Source organism: Dermacentor variabilis, chromosome 5, assembly GCF_050947875.1.
Source record: "Dermacentor variabilis isolate Ectoservices chromosome 5, ASM5094787v1, whole genome shotgun sequence".
NCBI classification, from domain to species: domain Eukaryota; kingdom Metazoa; phylum Arthropoda; class Arachnida; order Ixodida; family Ixodidae; genus Dermacentor; species Dermacentor variabilis.
In genome coordinates, this window is record NC_134572.1 from 117,666,124 (window position 1) to 117,681,866 (window position 15,743).

A 15,743-nucleotide genomic window follows, 5' to 3' on the forward strand; every position below is an offset into this window, starting at 1 on the left:
ATCAAGGCAACGCTTAACCTCAATCAAGCAAAATAACAAGCTGGAAAAGTGTGCACTCCACCGGTGATAACATATGGGGCAGAAACTTGGAGGTTAAAAAAGAAGCTCGAGAACAAGTTAAGGACTGTGCGAAGAACGATGGAACGAAGAATGTTAGACATAACGTTAAGAGACAGGAAGAGAGCGGTGTGTACCAGAGAGCAAACGGGAATAGCCGATATTCTAATTGACATTAAGAGAAAAAAATGGAGCTGGGCAGGCTATATAATGCGTAGAGTAGACAACTAGAGGACCATTAGAGTTACCGAATGGGTGCCAACGGAAGGGAAGTGCAGTCGAGGACGACAAAAAACGATGTGGGGTGACGAAATTAGGAAATTTTCAGGTGCAAGTTGGAATCTAGAAGAGTTGATTATTGGGCTAGTTTGCTTTACATACCTAAACAAGTAACTCAGCGCAATAAAAACCACATTCACAAGAAAGGTGGACAAAGACAAGCGCTTTGTCCACCTTTTTTGTGTATGTGGTTTTTATTGCGCTGTTCAAGTTGGAATCGGCTAGCGCAAGACAGGGGTAATTGCAGATCGCAAGGAGAGGCCTTGGTCCTGCAGTGCGCATAAAGATAAGCTGATAATGGTGACGATGATAATGGCTTGAAGTGATTCATCATTTGCCAGTTCTTTTTTCTTTGTTTGGGAGTGTTCTAGCCTTAATTTAAGTAAAAGAATGACAAGTCTAAAATATTGTCAGTATACTGCTTTTAGGCTATCTTTTGTACTATGACTTGATGCTATATTCTGCAAAGAATGGTCTAGCTGCTCATTTTGGATCATGCACTCTTGCACTTTTTCCAGGCCCACATGCTCGCCGGGGCTGAAAGCTCCCATCTGTTTTGTAATGGCTACTATCCGGACGTCGTCATCCTCGACACGTTGACTTTGACTGTGGCCTTCCAGCTAGCGTCACGCGTTTATTCGGACTGGATCAATGCCATGCATGTTATGCGATCGCCTAAACGAAATGGTAAGTCATTCAACAGGATTTAACTTTTTTCGTACTTTAGAACATTAAGTGCACTGTTAAGTCACCCTATTCACTCCCGAATTAAATGTGCACAGCTGTTCATGTTCATTCTTTCAATATGAAGTTGTCCTTGAATATGTGCAGAACTTCAGAAATACTGCACACATATATTAGCAAAGTTTTATTGCACAATTCTCGTTTGTTCTTACAAGATAAACGTGTGATTACTCTAAAGAACTTTGTTTAAGACTCTAGTTTCGTGAATGATATCCGAAAAAGAAACAAAGCTAGAACTGTGAAGAGTGCAAGGCAGTGCACATAGAAGGCAAAATATTTTCTGGTATTATGCAAATGGCAGCATTTGGCTGGTGTGCGCAATGCTGTGAGTATATGCGAAAACGTCACAGCGTAAGCTGGAGGAGCGGTTTCATAGGAGACCGTCGTAAACTTCTAGAAGACGGTAACAGCAACTACTGAGCATACGGAAAGCAGTGCTTTAATTTCTACACATTTATCGAAACGCACTTATTGAAGCGGCGAGCTTCGGCTTGTTTTGCTGTCTGTACAGCGGTCTGCCGAGCCTGACGTTGCCTGGTTGCAGTCGCGCGCGTTGTTCTACGATTAACTTCTTCGGCACCGGTTCCTACGTTACGAGGAGGAATCCATAACGTGTACCGAAGAGTAAACACAGGTATCGAGACTACGCAGCGCAAATGTCACATCCCTGGATATGTGTCACGATACGATGCAACTGCTACATGTCGCCACACCTTGTTCAATAGTATGCAACTGCAATGCAAGGTGTGTATGTATTGACTCTACGCCGCGCGCATCTCACATCGTGTGACTGCTCGCGCTAGGACGCCTGCACAGAGCATGTTTCCGCAACAGTTAGCAAGTGTTGGCGTATCGGAGGCGTAGAGTAGATTACTTCCTCGTTGAGGGCCCAGATTCGATACCGGCGGGAACTGGGAATTTTCCTATTCCTCGCGATAGCTGCGACGGACACCAGTGGCGGCGGCGGCGGACTACATCGCCAACCAAAATGGCTTGTGGATTGAGCCCAGGGCAGCTTACGCTGTAATAGCAATTTGTTTTGGAAAACTTAATTTGTGCATTTTTGCAGGCAGTTATATATCACGTGATTCCAAAGTTAATCAGTGGTACTGATAAAAATATTCAGTGGGCACTGGAGGAAAGCACCGAAAACAGGCATATTACTTTCGAAGTTGATTTCTCTTCAGGGAAAAACATAGGTAATTATTGTATAAATGGTAGACGAACTTCCATTTGCGCCCTGAACACGGTACCATGACACATTGTATTATTAATTGTTCCATGGTATTATGTTTATTTTGGTTCATTCAAGTAGTCTACAGAAAACTCCTAACACCTACCTACAGCTGGGATAGTGGCTTGCCATCTGGCCAAACAGATAGGCCAACCAAAGCCCCAGGTGTAGGAGCAGGCCATCTTTGCCCCATGGGACACGGGAGTGCAAATCACGGCCCCAAACTTGATGTTCACACCTATTACAAAAAAATTCTTTTCGGGAGTATTCGGCAGCCATCCTCGCCCAGTCTGACCTGGAGACTCATTTGAGCCTCCTTGACCAGGGCCGATGAGTGGCGGTCGCCACCGGAGTCCTGGACTGAGGACCAACCCTCGGGCCCCCGTAGCCCTAGTTTTCCTCAATGAAGTTATTTCTTTAGCTCTCTCCTCTGATTTTCAAAGTACCATCGAAGTGCCCACTTTTATCAGTCCTATGCGTTGTCAGCGATAATGCAGTAGTGGCAGCGATGCCCACTGCAGCATTGAGAAATCCTTTTTGATCACAAGTACATACAAACAAAAGCTCATGCACGTTTGCGCAGCCTTGCAGCTCTTGGAAACAAAGTGACAGTTGCTAGCACGTGTATTGTCACTGCTCCTTTATCACCCTTGAGCGCATTTACCAGACACCGACGTTGAAGGTTACCGCAGATTCACCACAAAAAGAAGGGGAAAATGAAACAACGATAGGCAAGGTATTGCTATTGTAGTCCCTCCAGCTGGTAGGGGATGTGTTCAAAGGAATGGGCAAAGTAAACATTGAACTTTTATAACAATAGCAATGTATGGACACCCCCTCCAAATTTTCGCTGTCACCGCCGATGTTCCGTATGAAGCCCAAGTGCTACAAGATCTCTAATCACGCGTTGTTTATTTGGGTGGGAGGAAAAGCGTGCGAAGGTGATTCGAGGAGGATGGTGACTTGATGGTGCCGTCTTCCCTCGTGCACAATATCGGAGACCCCGTGATCAAATGCGGGCTGTGGCGGGGAGGGAGGAGCTCAGATGAGCACGCGTCTTTCATCTGCCCCGGCCGTGGCTGCGCATGGCTGGCCTGGGCTGCAGAGTGCATATGCGGGCCATGCGCCGTATGATCTGCGGCGGGTGCAAGGTCTAGTCGAGCTGAGGTGGCTGGTCAGTGCACGTGCACTGCCTTCCCGTGAGCCTAATGTGGGAGACCGCCTAATCTCAAGTGTCGGACACGCATTGAGCGAGGCAGCCCAAAGCGATCGCTCCGATCTGCCAGCGTTCATCACGCCATCGCGGCAAGAGCGAGCGCTCGCAGTTATCGAGTGAGATCTGTTAAATGTTTGCCTGTGCGTGCGCGACAACTTAATTAGTAAGTGAATGCTTCTTGTAATTTATATGGTCTACACAACTACCAAGCTTGCTTAGTGTAGTTGTCTAATATATTGCTGATGTTTTCAATGCTTCGCATTTCGTGCGAACTCCATTCCATCTCATTCCAGCATGTTGCTAACGTTTTAAGCAAAGGTGCTTCACCGCCTCTTTGAGCAATAGTAGTGGCTTTCTTCAGTCGTCTGTGTACGCAGCTCTTGGAAGTAGCGTATATCTCCCTGACGTTTTATTCTTTGCAATGCTTTGTGCAGATGATGTCGTCGTTGCCATCAACGCTTCTGGCATGGCCAAGGTCTGGACTCTGACGCCTGATGATTACAAGGTTTGTAATGTAGCATGTTTGTTTCTTTAGAAATAAAGGGCCGCGAAAAAACAAAACTTTCTCAAATAAGAAATGCGCCCTTAAAAATTCCACAACGAAAGCTACTTAGTTCTGGGAGCCTAAAGGGAAGTGGCTGCGCGCAGCTTTTTTATAGCATAAGAGTCAACATTTCAACGCTCTGTGTCCTAAACCTAGTGCAAAATGTGCGGTAAAAATAGTGCAGAGCTTAATGTGAGGATCAGTGCAGTGAGGCCAGTCGACACTAAAACCATCAGAAAGGTGTAAATTTGCATTTGCAACCTGCTACATGCTATCAGAAAAGTAACAGCCAACATGTGCACCACCCATGTAAAGTTTTTGTTCCTTAAGAAAATGGCTTTGGCTACTTGTGTTAATGAGTTACTGACAAAAATGGGCTCGAAACACTGTGCAAGAAAGTGTGATCATTGGACCACTGTGACCAAATTCAAGTTCAAATGCCTCTCACATAAAGCCAGATAAATAACAAAATTTAATTTACAACGACTTGCATATTTACCGGAACGGCTTAAAAATATTGCATGTTTCTGATTATATGCCTAGAGAAGTTGTGTAAACTGCCCTAGCCTTCCTTCACGCGCAGGTGGGAAATTTTCTTACATTAGAATCGGGAATAAATACGTCATTATATCGAGGCTATAAATACAAGTTTTATAGTCATCACCTTGCAAAAAAATATTATCATTTGTTATATTTAAGATGATATTACATTGTAGGTTGTTACTTAGGGTCTAACAGTATTCCAATTTCAGATGAACAACCGTATCTCCATACCTCCAACTTTGTCACTAAAACGCAACATTCCATTCCAGTAGCCCGCCTATAATATAGTTTTACAACAAAGATACAACCCATGTGTTGCATCTTTGCATCATTAAACTATAAAGCAGCGAAAAAGACCTTTTCGAAAAAGTTTCTGTGAGTTTTTTTTTTCTATCCGCAAATGTGGACGCCCACGCCTGTACTCTCACGGATACTTCAGGTATGGAAACAAAATTAATTACTATTCATGTGCATGTTACTGATGTCACCAGCATTGAGTAACTTCCGAGATTCACCTGACGCTGTAAAAAAAAATGAGAACCTGATACGTGACCATCGAACACGCACACGACATCGAACACGATGTCGAACACGCATACTATGCGCCCTAGCACACTGAGCTGCTGCGTGTATGCGCTGGTCTGAGCTGAACAGACAGCAAACGTCAGGATAACGTTATCGAATATTTCGCTGGGCGCACACTAATCCCGACAGTTTCCCGTTAGTCTCATTTTGTGCATCATCGAGGTGTAACGCTTACCGCATCGTTGGTAGATTGCCTCGTCATGCCAACGTTATTGTAGCCACCGGGGTGCTGTTTCTTCTGCCCAGCAGCAGTTACCCTTACGCACTGTGTCGTGCTAGCATGTAATACCCATGCATTGTTGATACACCATCCAAAGAGTCCAAGTGTAATGACAAATTTCGATATCGCCGTGAATGCTTCGCCTTTCGAGCGATACGGACAATATTTCGCTGAATTCAGCATTCGTGCTTATAACAGTTCATGCACATAACAAATGTAATGTTGGTTTCGACTTATTTCTAAATGGACGTTGAGAGTTCTTAGTAATTTTGCGAGTTAATTTCCTTTTGTCACTGCAGTCTTCCATCCCACTGTACGAGAACGAGTCCAAGACTCTCAGGTGTCTGAACACCCTGTGCCTGGCGTGCTGTGCATACAACCAGCGCACAATACTTGTGGTGACGGCCAATTGCTGGCATGTAAGGATATAGTTTCTTTCTTATAGTGTAGTTTCAATTGCTGGCATGTAAGGGTTCGAAGTTGCTCAGTGCTCTCGCATGCGCCAAGGCAGTGGAAGTTATCCGTGATGCTTCCTATACTGTTTGCTGCGCACGGAAATTATCAAGAGACCTGGAGGCCAGTCCTTTGACTGCAGCACCTGTTCTGACGGTGCTAAGGGAGAGTGAATACTTCGAACACCCATTATAACCCGTCGTCTATTTTCAAGCTGTCCTAGGGAAATTTTCCAGCAGAAACGACAGCTCAAAATGGATTATTACCTTATTTGGTCATTTATAACCCACACTTTTTCCAAAATAATTTGTGAGAACAGCCTGAATTATCCAGCCAGATATGCTCAAGAACCTTGCTCGCTAATCTAATTATCATAGTGGCTAGCCTAGGTGCGTGCCTCCATCCCGTTTGCGAATGTTACAGAATCGATGGATGAATGTGAAAATAACAAACGCTCATTAGACCATATGGAGGACGTTGTGTTGTGTGACGCATAGACAGCAATAAAGTATTACTTGAGAGTTTCAGCAATAAGACATGAAGAAAGCGTAAATAAATTTCAATTCGATGATGGTAAACCACATCGGTTTCATCTTTTTCTGACTGCCAGAATCGAAAACATGCTACATTTTTCTCGTTCCCGTGGCATCAAACCCTAGCCGTGGCGGCCGCACTTCGATAGGTGCGAAATGCAAGAACGCCCGTGCGTCGTTCATTGGGCGCACAGTAAGGATCTCCGGGCGGTCAAACCTAATCCGCAGCCCCCACTACGGCGTGCCTCATGATCAGATCTTGGTTTCGGCATGTAATACCCCAGCGCTTAATTTTAATTTTTCTTGTTAAAAAATCTGCTGCGTGTTAGATTTAGGCTTTCTTTAGGAGCCCTAACGTCATATTTTACCGTGTTCTTGATTCTCTTTGGTCAGATATACGATGCCTACGACTTTGCGCTGCTTTGCTCGTTGGACAACCGGGCGGGTGAGGGGTGGATGGGCGGAGACTTCATCTCTGCTGACCGTGTATGCGTGTGGAGCGACAAGGGTCGAGGTTACCTTTACCAGCTGCCGGCCAAGTGAGTTACACTTATCGACACCCGCAGGGATTCCATTTACCTATCGATAGACGAAGCCTAGAACATGACTCTGGGTGTGTTATGAATATTGGCAGGGATAGCTTGCTGAGAACCTTCCTGTGTTCACTGGACAGCCGCCATCTTAAGCCCTGTTTTGTGTATGGCATAGACGGCAAACAATACGGCTTGAAGAGGCAGCAGAAAAGTCTGCTACGCTGCAGATGGCTTTTTCTTTAGCAAGCAGACGACACAGACAAGTGATTCAACAAGGAGCTGTGGGAGGGAGCGAGTCTAGCTAACACTGTTAATCAGACTTTATTTCTGTGAAAGCTGTTAAAATTTATATCAATTTATTCTTGCACGCTTTCTTTATTTAATGTATACTATCGATTAACAAAGCGGTCAGTTCTCGCCCTTGCATTCTACGTGGGCTGCTATCTGCTATCTTTTTTTTTTACAATGGGGAGGTCCTTCACCTGATAGCTTTCGCATAAACTGTTTTTTTAGTTTACACACAGTAAAATTTCTGGCCCTTTAACTAGGTTAAAATGTCTTTTACGCCGTGTGAATGTAGTGTTTTACGACTTGTTAGAGCATAGTGCTGTAAAAATTGAATTGCTAATGTAAATCTTGAATAGTATTTGTGTGCATTGTAGAGCATATGTGTGTGCATAGGCATGTTTGCATTTATTTTCAGTACGTACAGTGCCAGTACTCTGTACTTCGAATGCCCTTCGCTAAAAGTTTGGTAACGGATACTGGTATTGGACTGCAGATTATTCATGCTCTGGTTTAGCCCATATCGAGATGTGCGTGTGTATTTAATGCGTTTACTGGCATTATTTGCTAATTTATGCCATACTTCTGTTCAAACAACCTTGAACCATAGAGTCAACTGTTGGTACTCTTGCGGATAAGTTTTTTTAATTTTAATAAAATGGCAGGTTTAGGATTTTGTATGTTTAATTGAACTATGACTATGTTGTGCATAGAAGACAGCTTAAAGGAAGTTTTCGTGGTTTTACGGCTGTTTCAAAAACTCGGAGGCTCAAGAACCGAGAACCTCACTACCTCAGCTGGCATAAATTAAAAAAAAATGGAGCTATCAGCTGCTGATGTAGACAGGAAGATGAAGCATTCTAATCAATAAATTTTTATTCGTAATTTATTCAAAATGTTATAGAGCCAGGGCCTAAGAACTCATCTGTGAGTTGTATCAAGGATCCACAGTTAAAGAAAAAGAAAATAATGTTATGACTAAACATTTGTCTGTGAGAGGTATAAAACAGAACAGGTGTATTAAAAACAGGAAAACAGGACATTGTAAGACGTAGCGTAAGAAACAACGACAAAAACAGTTAAAGGCTAAAGAGCTAAAGTTGTTATAATATCGTAGAACAATATCTGCAAATCAAAGCGAACATTAACACTTTAAATTAGTTTTAACTTACAAAACAAAGTGCACATAGTCATTCAAGTCCCAAGCATTGTTCTCAAATTCAAGTGTACGAAATGTTTGTAGAGCAACTGAAACAATGTCATTAAACTGAATGTGTTGACTTGTATCGGTGTTATTGACCAAGTCATTCAGAGCAAAGCGTCTATCAAGTGCACAGCCATGCTGCTTGGTTGCTTGCTGGCTTAAAGAGAAAGATTATTTGAGATATATTAATGAATTACCCTTCAACTATACGAAAAAATTACTCTTAGAAGAAGCTTGGTAAACCAGCTTCTTCTAAAAACATGAACGAACGACGAGGGACATTGACACCTTAATCAAATCAAATCAAATCAGTTTATTATTATTTCATCGCATGTTAATTATAGCATATAAGATATACAGACTGAAGTTTTAGCAGCAGGTTGCATGTTGACATGAATTTTGAAACCACCTGCTCATACCCAAATAATCTTTTATCAATAAGTATAGACTACCTTGTGGTGTAAGATGCCCAAGGACTTCAGAAGTTTCGTGAACCTTTACTTAGCCAAAATGGCTCAAATAAAAGAATATAATTTTACATCCATGACATCTCAGTGACTTATTGGCGCTAGGATTTCGGCACAAAAACAAAAAAAGGAACTTTGATCTTCGTCTTCTATTTCAATAACCAGTCTTTTACAGCGAAATGAAGAAACATTGTGTTTTCGAGAATTTTTATTAGCCTAACCTGATTATTTGTTCCTTTTAAATGTCACTTTCATGTTAGTCATACCATTCATCAGCCACTGCCAGCACGTATGCCAAGTTATACCAATCTGCTGTGAGTGCATCGGCTCACTAAGCTATGACAGGGGCAGTGTTTAGCACCTGCGGACTAATTCCAGCTGTGCTTCCTTATTTCTTGTACTGCCTCAGTTCCATAGTCGACAACAGAGAGTTTCGAAGCAGGCCCAACTCCGAAGACAGCGCATTTCTCTTCTGTGTACTCGCTGTTCCCAATGATAAGGCAAGTTCTTTTCAAAGTCGCACTATAATAGTAAACCATCGTTAAAACGAGGTCCTCGGCACTCGGAAAGGGATTTTGTTAGAATGGCATTTCGTCAAGAGCAGAGAAGCCATAAATGAGTCGTGGTAATGTTGGAAGCGTCTTCTGACAGTGAAAAAGCTGGTAAACCGTAATAACAGTCGAAGGTCGATGTAACGAATATGAAAATAGCATCATATTATTAGATCAACGAAGTAAATCTAGCATATTCGTTTCTGATATCAGCCTATAACAAATATTCTAATCTAACAAATGTTGAATATAATGAAGGTACTTTCCTGTCAGATGTGGTTTCGTTATAAAAAGTCTACTGTGTTGAAAGAAAAGCCATATGCTTGGTAGTGGCAGCATGACAGCGGCCGAATTCTACTGATGACCGTCAGCACCTTTCTTATATGCACATTATCAATGTGTTTGGATCTTTGACCCGAAGAGCTGTCACCAAGTAGTGGAGTGGCCTTTGCAGCAATCTTTAGTTCTTCCCAGTCCTGGCTCGCCCGAAGGAAACCACAGGATTATTGTACAGGATGCACTGAACATCCTTCTGGAGATTTCATGCTTCGTGCTCTGTACTAAACAATATCTGGTGCCACTCTGCTTTTAATTTTCGAGGCGAAAACGCATATATTGGTTTAGGGGCCACGAAAAGATTTGAATATTTGGTATTTCGAATAATGCCATTTTGTTGCAACAAAACTTTACTGTGCTTAATGGATGTATGATCGTTCCAACTTAGCACACACTTGGTATCCCAATTTACTGAACTTTCGTTAATTGTCTATACGCCATGATTCAATGAAACCAATAAAATTACAATAGATATTAGAGGGCGACAGTGTATTCAGGGAATGGCAGTACAATACATTCTTAGTAAAGGTTGAATAGATGGCCCATTATCTTTATTAAACTTTTGAATTATCATTCAGTGCACACGTTGCAGTAATATTATGCGTGGATGAGCAAATGTGCTTATGCGCTATGCACTGCAGTACATAGTGCCTATGACATTATGACATAAAAGCCGTTGGTCTCAAAAATTTTGCCAGCCGTTATTCTAAACGCGGATGAGAGTCCCGTTACATTGAGAGGAACATTGAAACTCTGGTGCTGAATGACCATGTCGTAAGCATTCTATCTGTATCTGACGTAAAAATAGCAGGCCTTGCAACAAATATGCTTTCATCTGCTGCTCCTTTTATGCCTTGCTTGTTTCATATGACTGCAGACAGAAGAAAATAATAGACCTCGTTGCGTTTTCGCTTGCGTTACTTGAGAAATGCAGCCAAGTGCCTTTATACTGAAGCACTTGGGGCCCTGAAATTTCTTCGTTAGAGAAGTCACTTTATTGTAAAGGTCCAACTTATATTCAAAGAATAGGAAACCTTTATACCATAAATTTATGAGACACGCAGTGAAAGAAGTCCTGATTTTCTTTTGTACATTTCATCGGATGAAATGTGTCACTGCTGATAGCCTTATGGCATCGCGGGTCACAACATATTTCATATCCTTCTTGTGAGGCGACGGATGCAACTGAGTGGCGGATGTAGAAGGCAATACAAGTATCACTGTGCGCCTTTGTTGTAAAGCCACAAATTAACCATCTGGGATGCCTAAATTCATTTGTTGCACAAGAGTATTTGCTCTAGTGATATTCGCTTATGTGGCATTCAAGTACATATGAAAAATAAGAATTCAGCAAGGGCTTACTGGTCCTTTAGGTATACATGTCATTTTGTAGTAGATGCACTCATGGCAGAACCATTCAACTGTATCTGTTCATTGCCATACGTAGTCTTAACATAAACTAATACTGCTCCTTGTGCTGTCCTCTGCCATTACAGAGTCTCGTGGGCCCCCCTGCAATGGGGTACTTCTTGGGCACACGGGGTGGCTTTCACAAAGTGCTCTTGAGAGGAGACTCAAATGGACGGGTCGTTATATGGAACGTTGTGGACATAGCCATTTCCGATGTAGAGCGCATTCGCCAAGATGCGAGTGCCGTCCTTCGTGAGTATTTGTTTACCATCCACTGCCCTCGATCCCTGTCAGCACGGCCTTCGAATGCATTTATCCTGTGAAACAGAGCATTTAACCTTCAATAACACCCCTTTTGCATGTGCCGTTAATGTATGATACGCTGATTGTCAATTCTCCATTTCGAGAAAGCGTTTGGCACCGTTACTTATAATTCACTAACTTATAAATTAGATGAACTAAATGTCGAGTCGGATGTAATACGTTGGGGTATGAACTTCGTGTTTGAACGAGCCCACTGTGTAACCAGTAATTACTTTTCTTCAGAACTTCCCCAGTAACAACGGGTGTGGCACAGCGCTCAGTCTTAGGTCCACTTCCCTCTCTCATAAACGTTAACTACTTTTCCAACTGCATCACTTCATCTTAAAATAATCTATTTAGAAATGCCTGCGATCACTACCCCAAAATACTAAGCCCTGCTTTTCACACACTTCAGTATGACATCTACCGTGTGTCTGAGTTGTGTAAGAAGGGGTGCATGAAATTATTATTAAATGGGCAAATGTAAACCTATGCGAGTATCTCGTCGTTTGAAAAATTCCACAACTCATACCTCTTCTATTAAAGGCGTTCCTCTTTTGTTACCTCGTACAAGTACTTTGGCCTGCACATTACTATAACCACATTGTGGCCCGCCCATACTCAGATAGAACATATTACTAGCAAGACTAACCACATGCTTGGATACTTGCGCTGGAACTTCAACACTGCGCCTACCTCGCTCAAATTAACACTGCAAGAAACCCTGGTTTGCTCTAAGCTCGAATATGCCTACACAATCTGCAGCCCTAGTAAATCACTCTTGTCCACACAGTTCAAAGTATTCAAAATCACGTGGTTTGTTTAATTATTCACACCATGCCAGCATCACGGACACGAAAAGTCACTTTCTCCCGACAGGCGAAGCGTTCATTGCAATATCAAATTTTAGAAGGCTACAATAAGCATAACGTTAGTCGTTTTATCAGGTGCACAAAATGCTGTGCGCATTTGCTTGCTAACTAAATTAACAATAGCATTACCATGCGCGCTCATACGTACAAGAACACATCTCACTGGATGACCGCGGACATTCCCTGCCAGAACGCTGGCCTGATTGAGCGCGGCAGCAGCGGCGAGCGGATTCCCCTTCGTACCGCCTCTCGCTTAAACGCGAACTAGGCGCGCGAGAGCACAGCGTACACGAAGCCATCAGCTATCGCAGGTCGGCTAGCCTTCGAATTCAGCGCACATTGCCTCCAAGACAGGATGCGCGAGGCCGCCGCAGCTGTAGTAGACGAGCTGCGTGACTAACCTGCCCCTGCCCTCCCCCGCTCCCCCGTTTGCGCATGTGAGAAGAGGGCGCATACCCTCCCCGCCTTCCTCCCTTGCGGGCGCGAAAGGGCGACGCCGCATCAAGCCGCCTGCAGCATGCGGTGCACGGCCGTGATTTTAGCACACTAGGACTTTATACGGGACATCACGGCGACGGCGACGCCGGCGGCGGAAATTCACCTCGAGTGCCCATATACTTACTATCACAATAAAAGCTAAGTTTGTATAACGGCCGCGCATTGTGGCTAATAAAGCAGTAACTTAGTATCCATGCAGCTGATTTAAGATGAGACGAGCACGTAGCATATATCTAAAATAAAAATATTTTAGAAAACTTGGATAGTTAAGAAAGGCGCTAGCTAAAGCAACCCACGAAATTAAACTCCTTGCGTATCAAACGTAGCTTTTATAAAAACGAATATGCGTATAAAACCAATGCCGGAATATGCGTCGGCTCTCTGGAACCCGCACGCACAAGTGAACATAGTAAAACTTGGATCAATACAGAAAGAAGCCTGCAAGGTTTATATTTAACGTTTACCAGCGGGCCATATCCCCATAATCTCTTTTCCAAAGTGCGAATTTGGAAAGGTTAGAAACCAGACGGTACCCCGAAAGGACGATGTTATTTTGTCTGATATACCTGTATCACGGTAACGTAGCAATAGACAAAAAAAGAATGCCCTTTTCTTTCTTGCTTTCCTTCCGTGGTTGTTGCGCCTCTATTTCACACCAGACAAAAGTACGTCAAACCCACCAACCACGCCGAAACGCGTTCGCTTCACTCTAAAGTTGTAACCGAACACCTTTGTTATACTAATGTGTAGAGGTATTCCCTCTTCCCTCGTAAAAGTAACGAATGGGGCAATCTGCAATCGGCAGATTGCCCCATTCGTTACTTAATTTAAATATGCTGGCATCTTATTCACCAGTAATTTATCTTGGTCAGAGTATAGTGTTGTTGCTACAAAGAAAGCTCTACAAAAAATTGTGTACCTGTGTCACACTAAAACCAACTTCTAAGCATTATTTATTTATTTATTTTATAAAGTACTGCCAGTATGAATGCCAGGGCCACTTATTCAGAACAAAAATGCCTGAATGAGATATAAACTAAAACAGAGCAATACAATACTACGGGGACAGCAAACACCACTTACATAATACAACAATTAGTGGCGAAACAGACATGGGTGCCGTACAGAAACATAATATTGAATGCTAAGTAGAGAAACTACATCAGATTATGTTGAGAGACAAAATCGGCGGCAAATATCACCTAAAAGGATAACAATGCTGAGAACAATGTAGCACGAGTACACGAGAGCATGTTCACTTACAAAACTGACGACATATTCAAACACGGATGAAATAGTCACTGTGTGTACAGAACAGAACGGCACACACTGTGCAATAATAAAAAAAAAAGAAGTGCCACTAAGATAGTGCAAGCAACGCACGAGCGAACGAATTCAGATCAGTGCTTCCATGTGGAGGCAAATAAGTTACGGACTCGCTAATGGCCTTGATTTGATTTGATTACATCGTAAATTACAAAGGCATATTGACATATTAACTAATATTTATAGCATAGGCATAGGGACCTCGAAAATCAGTCTGCATTAACAAAACTTGTCCTCTGTAAGTGCCACCTACATTTGGTCGCTGCTGAGGCAGTTGTTTCAGTGTCGCGAGAATTGCTGTTGTGGATGGTGGCAATGTGAATTGGCCAATGAGGCAACAATCTTGCATAAGAAAAGTCGCGCGAACAGCCCTTTAGTTGTTCATGCGCTTATGCTCATACGTCCGAAATCTACGACTGTGTCCAAAAGTACTTTATATAATTATCGCGAGCTTTATTACTTGCATGAGAAGTCAACCATTTTGCAGGGCGCTTTTGCCTGATAACCGCAACGCAGGACATAGTTCAAAACAAATACTGTATGTGAAGTCGTAATTGAACATGACATCAATTCGTAGCTCCTCGCAAAGCAACAGAAATTATTTTAAACGTCAACTCAGTAGCTGTTCATGCGAGTGCTGATTGAAAGGCCTGCAATGGCGACAAATATGATGATAGACTGCTGCGGCGGCATAATTGGTTTATCAATGTGCGGGACCAGGATAGTCTGTAATATATTGTAAAAAATAACGCAACGGCGGACGAAGGAGAAAGTATTCGTTTATTATTTTTTTTATATTCTCCGTCCGATGTTGCACTGTTTTGATAACCGTTTAACAAATGAAAAATGGAGCTATGACCAAGTGGACGGTCATTGTTCTGCCTGAGCACAGCAAAACAGCTTCTAGGCGGTAGGAACAACAAAAAAACGGGCGAATTTTATTGCCCATTCGGTTGCTTTTCACTACTCGATAAGTTTGTTAGTGCAAGACACGTTGAATGTCTTTTTTTTTTTATTTTAATGCTCCTCAACACTATATACATTCTACAGCTTTGGTAAAAGGCACTACTGGGCCCCAATAAAAAGTTTAGCTGTACAGGTCTATTCGACTGCGTTTGAAGGCGTACGCATCATGCTACAAATGTCCATATTTTCACTACAGGTTGTATGACAAGGCGTTATCGTAGTGTGTACAGTGCGATTCACTGTTAAAATTAACACCTTATGTAGAAACCATGCATTTTCCCCTCTAGCAAGTGCACGATCGCCTGGGTTTGCAGCAGATTGTCTGAAGTTGCAGACGCTTGCACCTTTCTGCACATTAATGCAGTGCATTGACGGAGCTTCAGTTGGCAGTTGCAACTAGTGCGCTATCAACGTGAGAGTCGCATACTACAATGTTCCCTCTAATCCTGTAATGCCCAAACGCAGGTTTAGGTGAAGTAAAATTGAAACAAAAATTAAAACAAGTTGTTTATCTTTATTTCTGACCGCAGATGATGAATTTGTACAGAAATAATGTGTTAGCTGAATTTACATTAAGCTTATCA

General features: G+C 42.7%; 1 protein-coding gene across 2 annotated transcripts in view; it reads left to right on the forward strand.

The window, feature by feature from the left end:
- LOC142583100 (WD repeat-containing protein 7-like) overlaps positions 1-15,743 on the forward strand; it is a 126,155-nt gene that overhangs the window by 23,211 nt on the left and 87,201 nt on the right. For both annotated transcript variants that reach the window (XM_075693404.1, XM_075693405.1), the window contains exons 4-9: positions 855-1,023; positions 3,965-4,035; positions 5,722-5,841; positions 6,802-6,947; positions 9,307-9,397; positions 11,281-11,446. In XM_075693404.1, the coding sequence (XP_075549519.1) occupies positions 855-1,023; positions 3,965-4,035; positions 5,722-5,841; positions 6,802-6,947; positions 9,307-9,397; positions 11,281-11,446 (763 nt within the window). The remainder of the gene's footprint in view (positions 1-854; positions 1,024-3,964; positions 4,036-5,721; positions 5,842-6,801; positions 6,948-9,306; positions 9,398-11,280; positions 11,447-15,743) is intronic.